Source organism: Alligator mississippiensis, chromosome 6 (genome assembly GCF_030867095.1).
Source record: "Alligator mississippiensis isolate rAllMis1 chromosome 6, rAllMis1, whole genome shotgun sequence".
NCBI lineage: Eukaryota > Metazoa > Chordata > Crocodylia > Alligatoridae > Alligator > Alligator mississippiensis.
The window spans coordinates 87,185,800-87,202,562 of NC_081829.1; the positions used below are offsets into that span (position 1 = coordinate 87,185,800).

The 16,763-nt window shown below is 43.3% G+C and overlaps 1 protein-coding gene across 2 annotated transcripts in view; it reads right to left on the reverse strand.

Annotated features, from left to right (window-relative positions):
* Positions 1 to 16,763, reverse strand: part of INPP5F (inositol polyphosphate-5-phosphatase F) — a 93,776-nt gene that overhangs the window by 52,879 nt on the left and 24,134 nt on the right. For both annotated transcript variants that reach the window (XM_059730073.1, XM_059730074.1), the window contains exon 2: positions 625 to 705. In XM_059730073.1, coding sequence (XP_059586056.1) covers positions 625 to 705 — 81 coding nt within the window. The remainder of the gene's footprint in view (positions 1 to 624; positions 706 to 16,763) is intronic.

The following is a 16,763-nucleotide window of genomic DNA, read 5'->3' on the forward strand; positions in this document are numbered from 1 at the left end:
CATTCACAGAATACCACAGCCTAGGTATTTCATCACTATATTTCAAAGTACTTTACAATGAAGGTAAGTGCTACTGGTCCCATTTTGCACAGGCCCCACTTACTCAAGCACAGGGAAGCAAAGCAACTTGTCCAAGTTACCCAGTAGGACAATGTAACAAGTACATAGAAAGAAGGAAGGGTAGATCGGCACCTTTATAGACTAATAAAATCAGTGCATAAACTTCTGTAAGCAGAGGGTTTGCTTCATCAGATTCTGTGAAGGAACTGCAGGAAGAAGAGCTGCTAAATAGAAAACAATGATTAGAATACAAAGGGTAGGGAAGGTAGGGACAAAAAGGAGGGTGCAGGGCCTAAGATAGGCAAGGTAGGTAGGAGAGAGAAAAAATAAAAAGCAGTTAATCCACTGAGGGGACACGGGGCTTATAGTAAAAGTTAATTCAGGTAACAGCATAAGAATCCATAGTCTTGGTTTAAACCTAGGACAAGTCCTCCTGACCAAAGAGCAACTAAACAAAAGAAAAAGGACCAAAACAGTGTAGTGCAGATTTTCTCTCCTAGCCACCATACTACAGGAAGTATTGTGCAGACAATTACAACATAAAACATTTAAAGACAACCATACCTGTATGAAGCTGAACCCTCCCTAGGACTCCTTCTACCAGACCAAGACAAATAGGATTCCAAGCCAGAAGAAGGTCAGTGGCTGCAAGGAGGTGGGGGGGGAAAAAAAGGAGATTAATTTTAAAAAATCTGAAGCATGAAAGTTGACGCAGTATTATAGATCCAACAAGTTACATGCACATTGTTCAGGAATTTTTATAATACCATTGCTTTTATCATCAAACTATAACAGCCTTTAAAAACAGCCAGCCCGAAAGATTCCAAGTTACCAAAACAGGATAATTTCAACCAGAACAGTCAGTTGGTTTCTTTCCAAACCTCATGACTAGTTCAAAATGCATGCCTCAAAAATTTTCAGTATGCTGTAATAAATCATCACCAGCTTTTACAGTAAATATACCCCTTTGATTTCAGAAATAACAAACATCTTAGTTAATTCTAAGAATACTGAAGTTTAAGATTTTAGATTTTGCATTAGTTGTGCTAACACCCCTTAGGTTTTTTTAAAATGCCTCTAGTAGTCAAGCAAGTATGCCAACGCAAAGCCAAGTGCCTATTAGTTGGAAAGTTACATCATTCTGTCTTGCTATAAAAATATGAAAATATTGTCCCATCATATAATATCATGGCTAACTGACCAAAATCTTTCAAATCAGATGATTCAATATCAGACTCTGATATCAATGTGAATTTTACAGTGTAATTAAATAAGACAGTTATAGATACAGAAACAAGGACATAAGGCTATTTACTCAGTTGGATGGTTATTATAGGAACTCCTGCAATAAAATATAGTTATAAAACTGAATTGACGATCCCTTATGTCTACAAAAGTACTGAAGCCCAAGCATTGTACAGCAAAGGTGTGGACACAAGAATGTTTGGAGCCCTTTTAAAAGGGCTGGAAGCAGCTGGTACACTCCAATTGGTATGTGGGAATGAGCTGCAAATGATTCAAATGCAGCAAACCCCCTCCAACTTTAATCCTAAAGGAAGGAATGTTAAAACTGGAGGGTTTACTGCATTTGAATCATTCTCACCTCATTCCCACATACCAATTAGAATGCAACAGCTGCTGCCCTCTTGAAATATTCCCCTTTAGAAAAAGGCTCAAAGTGTGGTATGCCCACACCCTCAGTGTTTGAAATCTCCTGTTTTAATTTAGAGCTGTCCTTTATTAACAGATTTATTTTTATTCTTGTCTCAATCATTCCCAGTAGCTTACACAAAATAACTTAGTTTGTGCCATAACCAATTTATCTATTTCCCTTGCTATCACATGGGGTGCACTGATGAAAGCCAGTATTTTATTTGTATTTAAGTACGTTCTTCTCAAACTGCATTCGTAAATCACGTATGATAACAAATGTCTCACTTTATAAATACTGCTTTACAAAACAGCACTCAAAGTCAAAGCCAAACTTTTTATTTTACCCCAAAATTCTCAAATACAACATAGGGTTTTGAAGTCTTATCCTCCATTTCCTCTCAACCTGGCATCATTTATGTAGAAGTAGAATTTAACAAGTGCCATAATTAGGACTGACATCCCTGATAGGACTTTCAATCCCTAGTCAAAATCTGATCGCAGACCTTCCACACAAACGAGAACTAAGCTTCATCTCCAAGACTACAGACACTGCAATTGTCCCAGGACAAGCCATTATATGCCAAGACAAAATGTGACCAATTCCAATATCCATGCCCATTGCCCCAGGATAAATCCTAAAAAAGTTCACCAGATAAAAAATAACAACATTTTAATCCTGGGACATTGCAAAATGCATCTAAACAGTTATCCCAGGATTGCATCACTGAGTCCATAGCAGAAAAGCAGCACTGCATTCAGCCACCGAGGCAAAGTATAGACAGTCAAAAAGCCCGAGGCAGAGTCGATTCAATCTACGCAGCTTCCTCTAAACTTCAGGGATTGAACTGATAAGCAACTGAACTGACATTCAGTTTTCATTTGGGAAAGGCAGGGGGAGGCCTGTGCTGACCCTGGCCAGTAGGCAGGGAAGTGCATCTCCCAGTCAGCTGGCCACTGCCAGCCCAGCCAAGTGGGGCCATCCAGGACTGACTCCCCAGTACATGCCACCAACCCCCTACTGTTCCCCCACTCCAAGGGTTGAGAAGCCCCCTGGGTCCAGGTGCTAGCTCACCTTGGGGAGCCTCCCCCTCAAAGGGTTCCCCAGCCTGGGGCATCCCCAAGGAACTGAGGAGAATTCTTCCTCTCCCAAATCTCAGTTGCTAATCTCAGCCCTGCCAGTCTCATGGACAGCCTGGGGCACACTCATGGGGTGAAATTCTGTGTACAGCCTGGCTAGGTGGTCTGGCTGTCTGTTCCCCTGCCCTTCCCCATGGGCTGATGGATGCAGGCAGGAAGCAGGCTATGGAGCAGAGGGGTGGCGCAGCCCCTGTTCCACTGAAGCAGACAGCACAGCCCAGGGCTGCAAAGCTTCCTGGGATGCTGGGGGACCATGAGTTAATTTGAACCAGCAGGGGATCTGGGACAGAAGTTCCATAAACTGGTTTGATCGAAATCACTTAAGTCTGATACTACATCCAACCAGATTTATCTTAAACCAGTTTTGCCCATTTTGAAAGCGGTTTATGTATACTGAAAGTCTGTTCCGTTACAGGTTTACACTAGTGTCCAATCACTTAAACCAGTTTGTGTGCAACTTCTGCCCCTGGACCCTGGTCAGAAGGGTGACATATGTACATGCCAATCCCAGGATATTTCTGTTGCAGGACAAAACCCAAGCAGAACTAATCCAAGGACAAATGCAACATCTCTTCCTAGCTCAGTAGACTTTGTCTATCAACAATCCACACTACTCTGTCCAGGTCAGCTGACAGCAGCTCAAAAAGTTATCTAGGGTCGCTGTCTCCTGCTTTCCCTTCGCACTTACCGGGTAGTCTAGCTATAATGAAGAACGGGAAGTAGTTGAAGAGGGAGGCAGGCAGGGTCAAGTATGGGCTTTTTGAAGTTGGAGAGACTAAAGAATACTCATATTGCTTTAAAAAAAAAAAAAAAAATAAGAGCCACAGGAAAGCAAGAGATTAAAGAGGTCAGTGAGGGAAGAGAGAGCAAAGGAGATCAGAGGGAATGAGGTCACTGGGGAAGATGGAGGAGCCATAAAAGAACACTTGAGAAATTCCTACCCCTGCAAGGTGAGGAAGGAGAAGGTTGAAAGAGGAAAAGGTCATGGTATTTTCTCAAGTTTATCTTGAAATGTGTGAGATAGGCAAACTGTGTGTAGACAGCTGTGAAGACATGAAGATAGGAGGGTCCAATAAGCAAGTCAGAAGGACACAAGAAGTCTCCACAGACTCCACAGTCTCCATGCTCTTTTAGACCCCACGGTTGTAATTATGGTGGAAAAGTAAGGGTTTTTAGCTAGGAAGATGACAATCGAAAACAGGAAAAACATGTTCAAAAGGAAGAACATTAATTTTGTCTAGGGACTTGGTACAGATGCTCCATGGCTGAAGAGCCAGAGCAGAGGAAGCCGATAGACGTACCCTGCCAAGATTCAGAATGGAGGACATATTTTCCTAGGTACATGTTGGTTTTACATTCTCTCTCAAAAAAAAAAAAAAAAATTATTTTTTTTTAATTAAAAAAACTCAATCTGATACACAATTTGCACCAACATTTAGCTCTGGGAGTTTTTTTTTTTAAGTTCCGAGCTACTACTTCGTTAAAACTGTACAAAAACGTTCCATTGCAGATTAACATTATGATGCTGCTTATGAAGCTCTGATTTTATTTCTTTATAAAGGTGCAAGTTTACACCTTGTCTTTTGCCTAACATCAGGCAATGCCATTTTCTCTGGCATCTGTTCAGTTTTCTACAGTGGCTTCTGACCCCAGATGCTTACAATTTTCTGACTATTGTTATTAATCTAAAACAACTTACTTTTTGCTGCACAGTAATGGCAGAGCATGCCATTCCAACACTTCCATCTATGCTTGTATAGACACTTATCACCATTCTGAAGCATATGAAATACCTTCCCACCTCAGCAAGCTATGGGAAACTAGGGCCAAATGAAGTTTTGCATCTTGCTCTGAAAAAGCTAAAAATTCATAATTAATTACCCTAAAATATTCAGATAGTAAGATGCAGATTTCTCTGCTACTAACCTAGAAAAGAGGTCTTTGTCCACAAATTTCATTCTTGGTGAATAACAGAACGACAGTGCCAGCAGGACAACTATCCAGAGAATGTCATCATTGTACAAGGAGAAAGACTGTGCAAGTAACTCAGCCCATTACTACAGGGGGCTTTTATGCTGAATGAGATTAAGTGGTGCGCTTGAGTCCATCCCTAATGCATAATAGGGAAGTTCTGCTGAACTGGGACCTTTAAAATAACGATTTGAGACTAGGACACTTCACTTATGGTGATTACTGACAGTACACTAAGTAACAAATTGGGGCTTTGCTTGGGGGATAAAGAGGGTAAATTAACAGACAATGCACAGTAAGTATAACTTTTTACATGTAATCTCTCTAAATTTGTGTGTTGTTGCTTTTTTTTTTTTTTTTTTTTTTTAAAACAGGAAAGGAAGACTCCCAGTTTTACAGCTTGCTCTCAGTTCCTGTTTTCTTACAAGAACAATCATAATAGTAGAAAGCAGGTTAGGGCTTGTAAATATCAGTTTTAAAAGTTGGGGAAGTTACTTGCTTGGAAACAGGATCAGAAAATGTGGCTGGTAAACAGAAAGAAAACCATTCCAAAGTGTTTCCTTTTCACACTCCTTGCTGAGCAGCTAGAAAGTGTTAATTTGCAAGAATTATCAGAGTGCATTATAGAATGGGTCTCACAAAATGCAACAGCAATCATGGTAGAAACAAATCCTTATTAACTCTGCTCTCCTATTTTCCACCTTGTAAATGCAAGGTAGTCTCAGGGATCAATAAATTATCCATTTCCTACCCACACATGTCTACCAGACTCAAAGTCAAGGTCTGATTATAGGCCCATGTTTATACCCTTAGGATGCTTTTGCAACCCTGCTAAAGGCCACACACTCCATAACCTCACCTGTACAATTCAGTAAAATATTGATTGTGGTTATTAAGCATGAGTAAAAAAAATGAAACTCTCTCTTAAATCCCAGGCTGAGTTAAAAGGACTGGCAGCGATGCAACACATATGCTCCCCCAACCCCTTCCATCTTTCCCTCGCCGGCTTCCACACACACCTGCCTTTCCCCACTCCCACACACCTATCCTGCCCCCAGAATATGACTTTCAAAACTAAGTAACCAGGAAGCCCATTTAGTAAACCAGGAATGAGCAAGTCATTCATGAAATTAGCAGGTCAGCAATACACCTGATAGACACAGCTTACTCATCTCCTACAATCAACATTTATGGACAAAATTTTAGAAATACTATAGCAAAAAGTCTGTGATTCCTCTTCAGTAAGCATTATCCTTCAGCTAGATTGTCATAAACAACAATACACCCACTTGCTTTTTTGCAAAATGCAATTTACGGAGTGACATTAAAGTCCGTTTCAAGTAATTTCACTTAGAATTCAAACGTGATTACTAAAAATAGAACAAACATTTAGTTTCCTGCTTGCCTTTTTATTATTACTGTAGTACATATCACAAGCTATAATGTAAAAGTCAGATTTATCATTGCCAGTCAATGCCAAGAAGAGAGCAGGAACCTCAAGGTTTCATTGTAATCGAGTCACATTTTTCACAAGGTCTATGCACTTCCCCCTCCCCTGATTTCCGCAGCTACCCTTACACAAAGATTCTCACAGGCTTATGAAAAACTATCAGTGTGCAAAAGCTGTTGCCTCTAGTTAAGAAAAATGGTCAACTTTTTACTCCAAGAAAATTCTCTCTAATCCTTAATGAAACTGGACTTTCTCTTCTAGAATACTGGTTGTCTAAGTACAGTCTTAAATTGATAGTGCTACCTATGTTTTAATCGCACCAGATTTTGGTGGCATGTTAAATAACAAGCCTCTGAAAATTTAATGATGGACAGTAAGTATATTTCAGAATATTCTATTTTAAACTTTTCTGCATGAAAATGACTCAAGTCTCCAAATTTAAATGCTAGCAAGATTTCAGCTTTATTTCTCCTATGCCATTATAAAAGTTATCCTATGCAAACTGTTAACTGAATAACTGAGGTAGAGAGTCAAAGTAGCCAAAGGATTATAAAATGCCAAGGGAAGAGCCACTTAAAATTCCTAGAGCTGTCCTGTAGTACCCGATGTAATTTATAAATAGACCATTTTCTTTCAGAAAGCCCTTTGCAGATAAGTATTTATCTTCAATATGTGTATATTTCCATATAATTTATGAGTCTGCATAAATAATGTGAAAATTGGCGTTTTTATGTCATATGTTTACATTTAACCATAGGAAAAGCAGCTTCCATCACTGTTGGGTTACGATCACAGCTACATTTCTGTCATTATATTGTCATAGGGACCCTGGATTCCACAAGTATAATGAAAATCTTAACTTGCCTAGTAAATTAGAACTGAATTTCATTTTTTGTATATGGTTTATTGTGGAGTCACCAATTCTGCAGCTGACATAGCTTTGTTTAGAAAGCATCTCTGCAAATCTGACAATTCTCTTTTTGTAATGGTCAACAAGGAAGCAGCACTGAAGACAAGCAAGCAGCAGCTGTCTCCTAACATGCTTTCCTTGCTCATAAAAAGCCAACCATCAGGCATCAAGACAGGCATTTGCTACATGAAGCAAATAGAAACTTTTCAGCGAGGAAAAAAAGGACATTAAAATCAAGTTTTGGCTGCCTCTCATAATTATAAATGCATCGTCTGAATTCTCCCCATGATTTCCATCTTGTAATTAAGAAAAATCGTGTTTCTTATGGTAAACAAGTCTGACAGAGTCTCATTTCTCATACATTCCCAGAGCTTTTTAACTATATTTCGTTCCGGTATATCGTTAGTACTTGCAAAGCAATACAAAAAAACTAGTTGATATGTTTTTTAGCAAATAATTCCCCTAAGAAACAAAAACGCAGCAATTATTCACATTCCAGAGAGTTATTTAACTACACTTCCTAATCTACTCATTTCCCTTTTAAGTCTCAATATCTGACAGAGAACTAACTGGTATAGAGAGAAAGATGACAATAACTCTTTTAGACTCACTAGAATTCATAGAGTTGTTCGAAAAACTGCCATTTCTAGATACAGGACTACATTTCAACAACTAGTAAAGCAACTTTAGGACAGGAGGTGGTGTCTACATAGGATTTCAAGAAAAAAGCCCTGTGATTCTAAAAACAGTGAAGACATGAGCATGGGCCAGCTGATGTTTTAACCAACATGTTGCACACAGGTTGGACAGAATAGATCTCAGAAACATGAAGATTAAAAAGCCACCTGCAGTCCATTTATCTAGTAGCTCCCACCCCTATTATCATCAGTGAAAGCTTCTGAAAACAACTGGGAAGAAACAAAGCTTGAGGGTCTAGCACAGGGGTTGGCAACGCCCGGCACATGTTGCATGGTACACAAGGCCATTTTCCTCAGCACACATTGGGGCGGGGTAGGCAGCAGGTGTTTGCAGCCTCCCAGCTGCAGCCAAGCCAGCCCTAACTCTGGGTAGGTGCTGCCAGCCAGGAGCCCAGGCTGCTCCCAGCAGGCAGCTGGGACGCTGCAAGCCCTGCTGGGAGCAGCCCAGGCTCCATGGCTATCAGCAGCTACCCAAAGCTGGAGCCAGCTGCAGCCAGGAGGCTACAAACAACTGCTGTCTCCCCGGCCCCAACCGGCACAGTGCCGGCACCTGCTGCCTTCCTGGAGCCCAGGGCCGGGACACAGCTGGGGCCAGGGCTGGAGGACAAAAGCTGTTTGTAGCCTCCTAGCTACAGCCAGCCCCAGCTCTGGCATAACTGCTGATAGCCATGGAGCCCAGGCTGCTTGCAGCAAGGCTTCTCTGGAAGGTAGCCCGGGCTCCGTGGCTATCAGCAGCTAGCCAGAACCTGGGCCAGCTGCAAACATCTGCTGCCTCTCTGCCCCAGACCCAGGCTCCAAGGAGGTAGTGCATACCGGCAATGCTCCCCACTGTGCTTCCCTTGCCGCTTCTGGAAAGCAGCGCTGGAACCCAGTGGGGCAGAGCACAGCAGAGGGGTGCAGAAAGCTGCCTGCTCCGGGCTCCCTGATGTCCTGCCACACTTCCCACGTGCACGGTAGCAGCATGGGCAGTAGTGCAGGGTTATGCCCCTCGCTGCTGCCCCCACCTGCAGGGGAAGTGTGGCAAGGCAGCAGGGAGCCCGGAGCAGGCAGCTTTCTGCGCCCCCTGCTGCGCACTGCCGCGCTGGGTTCCAACGCTGCTTTGCAGAAGCATTGCCGGGTATGTGCTGCCTTCCTGGAGCCTGGGGCCGGAAGGCAGCTGGGGCAGAGAGGCAGCAGATGTTTGCAACTGGCCCAGGTTCTGGGTAGCTGCTGACAGCCACAGAGCCCAGGCTGGGGGCCAGGAGCACAAGCAGGGGGCATCCTGCCATGTACCCCCTGCCCTCATTTTGTTTTTCTGGCATGCCGGCACTCCGGCATCTTCCAAGGTAGGCACTGTGGGGGTTTTCGGCACCGCGGACAAAAAACGTTGCCTACCCTTGGTCTAGCAAATGACTTTCAGAAGGGGTGACAAAGCTCTTATCTCACTTTTTATAGTTCGGTGCTTACGTCTTTATTCTTGACCAGAGTTTCCTTTGTGCGAGTACTAATCACCTAGATCAAGTGCTGGCCAAATCTATTGCCCATGTGATGCAACAGCAGGGGGGATTCACCTGTGCTGCACAGCACCATGCTGGGGGATGGGACCCTTCCCAAACTATGCTACAGCTGGGCAGCACAGAGAAAAAGTGGCAAAACCATGAAGTGTTGACAACCACTAATTTAGCTAAATTATCTTTCAGTTAGAAGCACAGGGCACCTATACATGTGCCCGATGCCTGTTCTGATAAGTACTAATTAACACTTGTCAGAGGAGACTCAATTAATCAAGCAGCCTCAGCGTCTTGTGTATTCAGTGTCCCCATGCTTCAAAATGGCAGCAGAGTTGCTTCGTTGAACAAGCTTCAGTTAAAGCACCCCCACCACCATTTTGAAGCACAGGATGCTGAACACACAAGATGCTGTGGGCGCTTTAATTAGAGTGGTTCCCAAGAGCTGCTCTAATTAAAGCACACCCCACCTCCACCCCAGAGCACACGTAAAAGCTCCCATAGTCAGAGGTTTCACCTAAATATCTACATTTCTAAATCATCTTCAGTGTCTGATTTGCTCTGCCAGCTACGGCATCACATTGGTGGCTCATGTTCATTCTGTGGTCTATCACAACCCCCAGGTCTCTTTCAGCTGTGGTGCTGGCAAGTGTAGCACTGCCAAGCCTGTATGTGTGTTGCGGATTATTTCTTCCCAGATGGAGCACTTTATAGATATCTGACTTAATCTGGGACAATTCTACCTTAAGCAGGGGGCTGGACTAAAGTACTTCCAGCACTATTATTCTGCGAATTTATGTAAGAAGAGCCCAGGGAGTACATATGATTCCATCCCAAGGTTTGACTGGGACTTCAGTGATACCAGAGTTATAGTATTACAATCACTGTGGACAGCCAGAATGACCTACTTCTGATTTTGAACTCTGAGAAAGATAATTTCTCTCTCTTTTAGTAGGTCCCTGGGATGAAAACACCCCCAAAAAGAGTGACACTGCATCCTACTGCTTCCAGACCAAGAGAAAGGTGCGACAGGGCGCTCAAGGAAGCAGGAGCGCTAGAATCAATGGGTTGGGTACAGACATTACACTTAATGTACTTTAAGTACACAGAAAGCACTTTACAGGCATAACAGAATAAATGTTCATGGCATGTAAAACACTTTAAAATGGCAGATCCTGCTCAACTTAACCCTAGATGGATGTGTACTAATCTAAAGCGCTTTGTTAAGTGTTTTATGAAATGTCTGTGCCAGATCCTGCTGAGGGTTAACTCAGAGCACGACCACAGTCATCCCAGGCAGGGCTGCACTCTAGCCTTGGGCAGAGCTCCTGGGCTTTGCTCGAGTGCCAGGTCGGCTTCACATCCTCAGCTGGCACTGACCTGAGTCAGTGACTGCCTCTAATTTCAGCCCTGTGCACAGCCTGGATTGGGGGGAATGGGGGGCTGGGCAGAGGCAGGAGGGGGAGCTCTGTCCCAGCAGCCAGGGGGTGGAAATGGAAGGAGTCCAGCATCTCTCTCCCCAGCCACTTGACAGCCAGGGCTCCGGGGGTCTGTGTCCCCACAGCGGGGGGGGGGGAGCAGCTGGGGAAGGGGATGTTCTGGCAGCCTCCTGGGAAACATTCAGGAATGCCCCCAGAGTCCAGTGCAGTTAAGCTGCGAGCCCCCCCTTCCCCACCACCAAACAGGGGAGAGACTTTGGCTTGTGCAGAGGATCCCTTGGTCCCACATGACCTAGGTACAGGGGGGAAGCTTGGGCCATGGCACATGTAGCCAGTCCTGCCACCCCAGGCACACAACAGGGATGGGGTGGCACAGTGGCCAGACTTACTTCCTGCCTGCCACAGAGCCTTCCAGCTGCCGCCACTGCTAGATCCAGCCCCGCTGCCTGGGCACCCCGGCCTGTCTGCCCCACACTCACCACCAAGGGAAGTGCAAGCAACCAGGTAGATGGGACAGGGCTACAGGCAAGCAGGGAGCAATATTTGGGAGCAGGACAGGCAGGTGAGAATGGGTTTGAGGGGTGGTGACAGCGCAGGGCTAGAGCCCAGGACAGAGCTGCGATCTGGAGCCCATGTGGCCCTGTGATGGGCATAGGTTCCACGTGTAGGAGCAGATCGCGGTTACGCCCTGGGCCCCAGCCCCGCTTTGTCACAGCCCCAGGATCCCAAGTCCCAGCCCCACTTGCCTGCTACACTCCCACATGCTGCTCCCTGCCTGCCCACAGCCCCATCCCAGCCACCCAGCCAAGCATGAAGCAGAGCCACTTAGACAATTTCAGCGAGCTACTGCGTGGGAGGGGTGCTGACCCAGCTCCAAAGACACTCAGGAGACAAGCTTTGCCCCAACAGGCACTGCTGTCCAAAAAACCCAGTCTGACATGTTTAGGGTATATGGGCACCAGAAATGAAATATAAAAAGTAGTACTGATAAATAAAGATTTTTGCAGGAAAGTTTAAGCAAAAATTAAGGTGGAGCTGCATTCAGTTCTGACAGTTGCAAAATTAGTCATTTGCCCCATTTGGTATCAAGTTCCCTCATCCTGGCCCCCCTCCTGTGAAGATGCCATCTGCTACAGTCAACATGAACGCAAACTATGAGCTGTGCAGAATTTTTTAGGTTTACACAAGTATAAAGTTTCTGCCGAAAAAATTCCAGTGAGCTTGTTATAGGCATTAAAAAATATCAGCAACTGGAATCAGAAAAATAAGACAAACGCAAATTAGCAAAAAGGCATTTAAACATTGAAGCAAACCACCAAAAATAAATAAATAAATAAATCACTAGATCCCTTCATAATCTTCAAACCACAATATTATGCCTTACTGGCAGATACAGCTTAGTCAAAATGACAGTTATTGGATTCAACACAGAAGTAATAATGGAAGTGTTTGCCCTGTGATACAATCAGACTAGATTTCAACTCTGAGTACATGTACGCAACCCAGCATGAAAAGATATTAGTTTTACTCTCAAACTGCTGCCCAACTCCATATGTTTCCTCAGGCTATTATACTCTAAAGTACATGTTTACAAAGATATTTGTAATCTTCTGAAATACAAGAAAGTTGTATACAGAAAGGCACCAAAAGAGGATGGTGCCCTTTGGGTCCAACCTAACAGTTTGGAAAAGTCTTCCTTTTATTCAGTGATTTGGTTTATTACACAATATTTTCAATTTTGTACAGAGAGATCAAATAAAAAGAGGTCGGATGACAATGAAACATTTTAATAGTTCACACCTATTGATAAGTGCATTTCAAAACCTGAAAAAATAAGCACATTACTTACCACTGTACCAGAGGCAACATTCAAGTTACATTAGTAAGCACTGTTAACTCTAGAACAAGCTTTAAAAGTACAAAATTTAAAATATTTTAAAGCTGCTCTTAAGGTTTGAAAATAGAAAAAGGAATAAAATGATAAGAAAGAGAAAAGTATTTTACAGGAAAAAGTTTCCTTCAGAACCCAAACTGTTGAAATCCCAGCTGTCTGTGTATCCATGAACCAGTACCCTTATTTCTAGTCAACCCAACAAAGAATGGTCTCCTAATAGTCAGGAATTCGGGAATTTAAGAATTCCCATGTGAAACAACATAGCTTCTTTTCAACACTGTCTAATGGGATGCCTGCCACCAGCGTCTTTGCCAGGGCATTTTCCCACAGCTGTACTCAAAACAGCAGATCTCTGCATGTTATTTAATCCAAAGACTTGTACTGTTTTGATTTCTTCCCTTTTATGGGGAGAGATACAAATGTCATCACAAATAAGCAATCCCCCATCATATCTGCCAAGCAAAACAAAAGCTGGTGAAATAAAAGCTGAAAATCTCAGACAGGAACCTGCCAGGGAGCTGAATGGCTACTACCCAGAACAGCGAAGGTTCCTGATGGGCAGGGTCGTCCCTGGGCAGGGGCAGGCGAATTGGAGCAACCACCCCAGGCCCCGCACTCTTGGGGGCGGGGGGCCTGCAGAGCTGGAGGGAGCAGCCACAGCCCCTCCTGCAGGGCCCGCCTAGTGCTGGGGAAACTGCGCCACCGCCGGCTTCGCATCCAGCCACTCGCCACCCCCAACCACCACCACCACCACCGCCGGCTTCTTTGTGTCCGGGGCCCACACAGGCTGATTTGCCCTGCTAGGATCGTCTCTGCTGATGGGTATATGGGTGTACTGGTATCATAGCTGAGTTGCTGTATGTATGAAGAAAGTGTACCGTGCTCTAAGTGCTAGAACAAGCACAGGGGATTTTTGGCAAATGGTTCCTGACTTAGAAAGCTTCCTTCTTGGTTCCAGGTGTTTATACCTTTTAAACCCCTTTTTTATTCCATGGTCAGATTTCCAAGTCAAATAGCTATAATCACTGCTGTGCATTCACTATTTCTATCAGCACTGCAGCATGCACAAGATTTCAGTGAGATACTTACTCTTTTTAAAGTACATGTTTAGAAAGATATTTGTGATCTTCTGAAATGCAATGAAATTGTAAACAGAAAGGCAACAAAAGAGGTTGCATATAATTCAGTTTCCTTGGGTGTAGATTGGCCCGATAATGTTAACTGAAGAATGGTAAATTATGATAGGAAGTTATGGCATACTTCAAGAGGATTTCAGTCTTTTTGGAAGGGAGTTAAGAGAAGCCAGGATCTGACTGCACTTCAACAACGCTGACTGGCCTCTACATGTGCTAATTAAACCACAACTATACAGATGAACAGTTACTTGCAAGCTTCATTTAGGTTAAAAAGAAAATGTATTTAACTCTGCTGTGAATTACACTTAACTAAGATGTTACTGTACAAATGGCAACTGGAATGTAAGGCTTTGTTTTCTAAAAACTTTACTAAGCAGCTGTTTTGAAGAAGGAAAGGAGAGGGTTATTTATTCATTTTTTTACAATAGTTAAAGTTACTTAGCTAATGATATCTCATTAACAGGATCATTTGAACACACTATTTCCCTTGAAAACCCACAAAGGAAGAATCTATTTGATGTTTTCAGGTCATTTCAGACTCCTTTTTGAAAGTGTTGCATGACTGGAATACCACAATTGAACCAAAGCTGTTACAAATATCACCCTTCCATTTCTCAAGAATAAAATATCCCTGCAACAAGTGTGATGCACTTGAGGCACAATTTGTTTTTTCTCCATCTTGCTTCAAACTGACCAACACTAATATGAAGACTACAAGCATAACTTTACACTTTAGTGATCACTACCAGCAAAAGAAACACTTGTGGTTTGATGGTATTTACCTCCACATGCTTATTGCTTTCTAAAAGATTCAGCTTTCAAACTTTATCTCTGATCAAAGGAAGATGCATTTTGTTCATTACTAAAAAGATAGGAGTAAGACCAAATAAGCCCAAGAGCAAGCAGGTTGAAGCCCAAGAGAAGCAGGGGAGGAGCTGCCAGCTGTGGGCTTGGGGCTCCCCACCCTGCTGCCTCGCCCCTGGGACTCCGCACCACCCTGGCCACCAAGCTGAGGCATCCCCGGCCCGCCTGACAGCAGCAAGGACACAACTCTGAGCCACTGCTGTGCGTCACCTTGGTGCTCCCTCCCGTGCTGGATCCTGCCCCATTGCAGCCTCACACCCCATTGTGGGTACAGAAGTCTCAGGGGGCACATATCTTCCTGCTATGTGGATCCCCATTTATCACAACCCCAACCACTGATGTTGTGACCCCATTTGGGATCATGACCCATAGTTTGGGAATCACTGACATTAGTGAAAGCAAGAGACTAGAGCAATGAGAGAACAAAGGTTATGAATTAAACCACAATACTATCAAGACATGTACTATACATGAGTAATTGTATAATGTATCATAACAATCATCTTCCTTTTCCTCATTTTTGGTGTTCTCATTTCTAAAGTTAGACTTGTAAACTCCCTGGTAAGGAAACAGGTCTTATGTCATCAAGGCTCTTCACAACAAATTTTTATCTTGCACATAAAACTAAAGTAACGATAGGTTTCTTCAAAGTGTATGGTACTCCAGGGAAACAGGGTGATACCATACTTAACCTATTACAGAGCTCTATGAGTTGTACATGTTTCACCATGGCAGAAAACTACAAGGCATTACTAGTCTAAAAACTCACTTGCACTACAAAAAATGCAAGTTTGCCTGCCAAGAGCTAGAACTCCAAGACCAGCTGTCCAAAGTGCATGATGGCCACACAGTGGTGCATGTTTTTCAAACACCTCACACCTTAAGATTAATTGCCATGCCTTGGCTCTGATGTAGCTCCAATTCCATACAGATCATCAAAACTCCATTTATAAAATCAATCAAGATCACTAATTAGTTTTATGTCCATCTCCCTAGACTCACATCCACACTGCCAAATTGTATGCTTACTGTGCAAGCTTCCCATTAACATTTGGCAGAAGAAGGATCATTTTAAACTTTACTCATTACAGAAGTAAAACAAGTCTTATGTGCTTTCTGTTGCATTACTCGTTACACTTAATGGCACTCCCACTATCTGGAGGAAGTTTTGAAGCATTCTTTAAAATTCATGAAAAGCCCATTTGGAACCTGTGTTAAACATCCACATAGGAGAACTACAGAAACTATGACCACTGTGTTATAGGATACACTGTAGGAAATAACTCTCTCTGGGCTAGTCTACACATGAATATTAATACGATGCAATAAACTCTGGTACAGTTTACATCGGAGTTTATTGCTCCGGGGTGCAATGCTTACATAGGCTCCCAGGACCGTAGCACCCCTGTGCCCCAACCAGACCTGGTCACTGTCTACAAATGCATTCCAGCAGAGTAAATAACTCTACTATAGAATAGTACTTGTGCTGGCCAGTGCTAAGAAGGAGTTAATTAGCTAACTCCAACCTACTAGCAACACTCATGTAAACGGTGACACTTTACTGCAGAGCTAATTAGGCCACTGTGGTAAGCATCTCACGTAGAAGCACCCTCCTTGTACCTACATTTTTAAAAGCTTATCCAAGCTAGGCCTTAAATTTCTACTAGACCATCTTGCCATCCCATTTTGGTTACCTGCTAATAATTAAATTGATGCTTTGTCCGCATCATCTTAAATCATTTGGGAGAGGTTTTAATTGGTTGTTTTAAATAAGAGACAGCATCTCAACTGTGTAACTGAGGATTTGGACAAACAATATCTGTATTCTTATTGTAACTATGCCTCCTCCAGCTCCATCCATAACTCCACATCAGCAGTTGCTTCAGCTTTTTCCTATATGTTCTAAGCAGCGGCAGATCAAGAGCCAACCCTTTTTAAGGAGTATGCAAGAGGAACCATTGTCCAAAGACAAGCCCACAGAAAGGTCAACCTGAAGTACAAGAAACCACGTAACAGGTTCCCTCATCCTCATTCTTAAAAGTTAGGAATCCTTTTGAGCCCTGA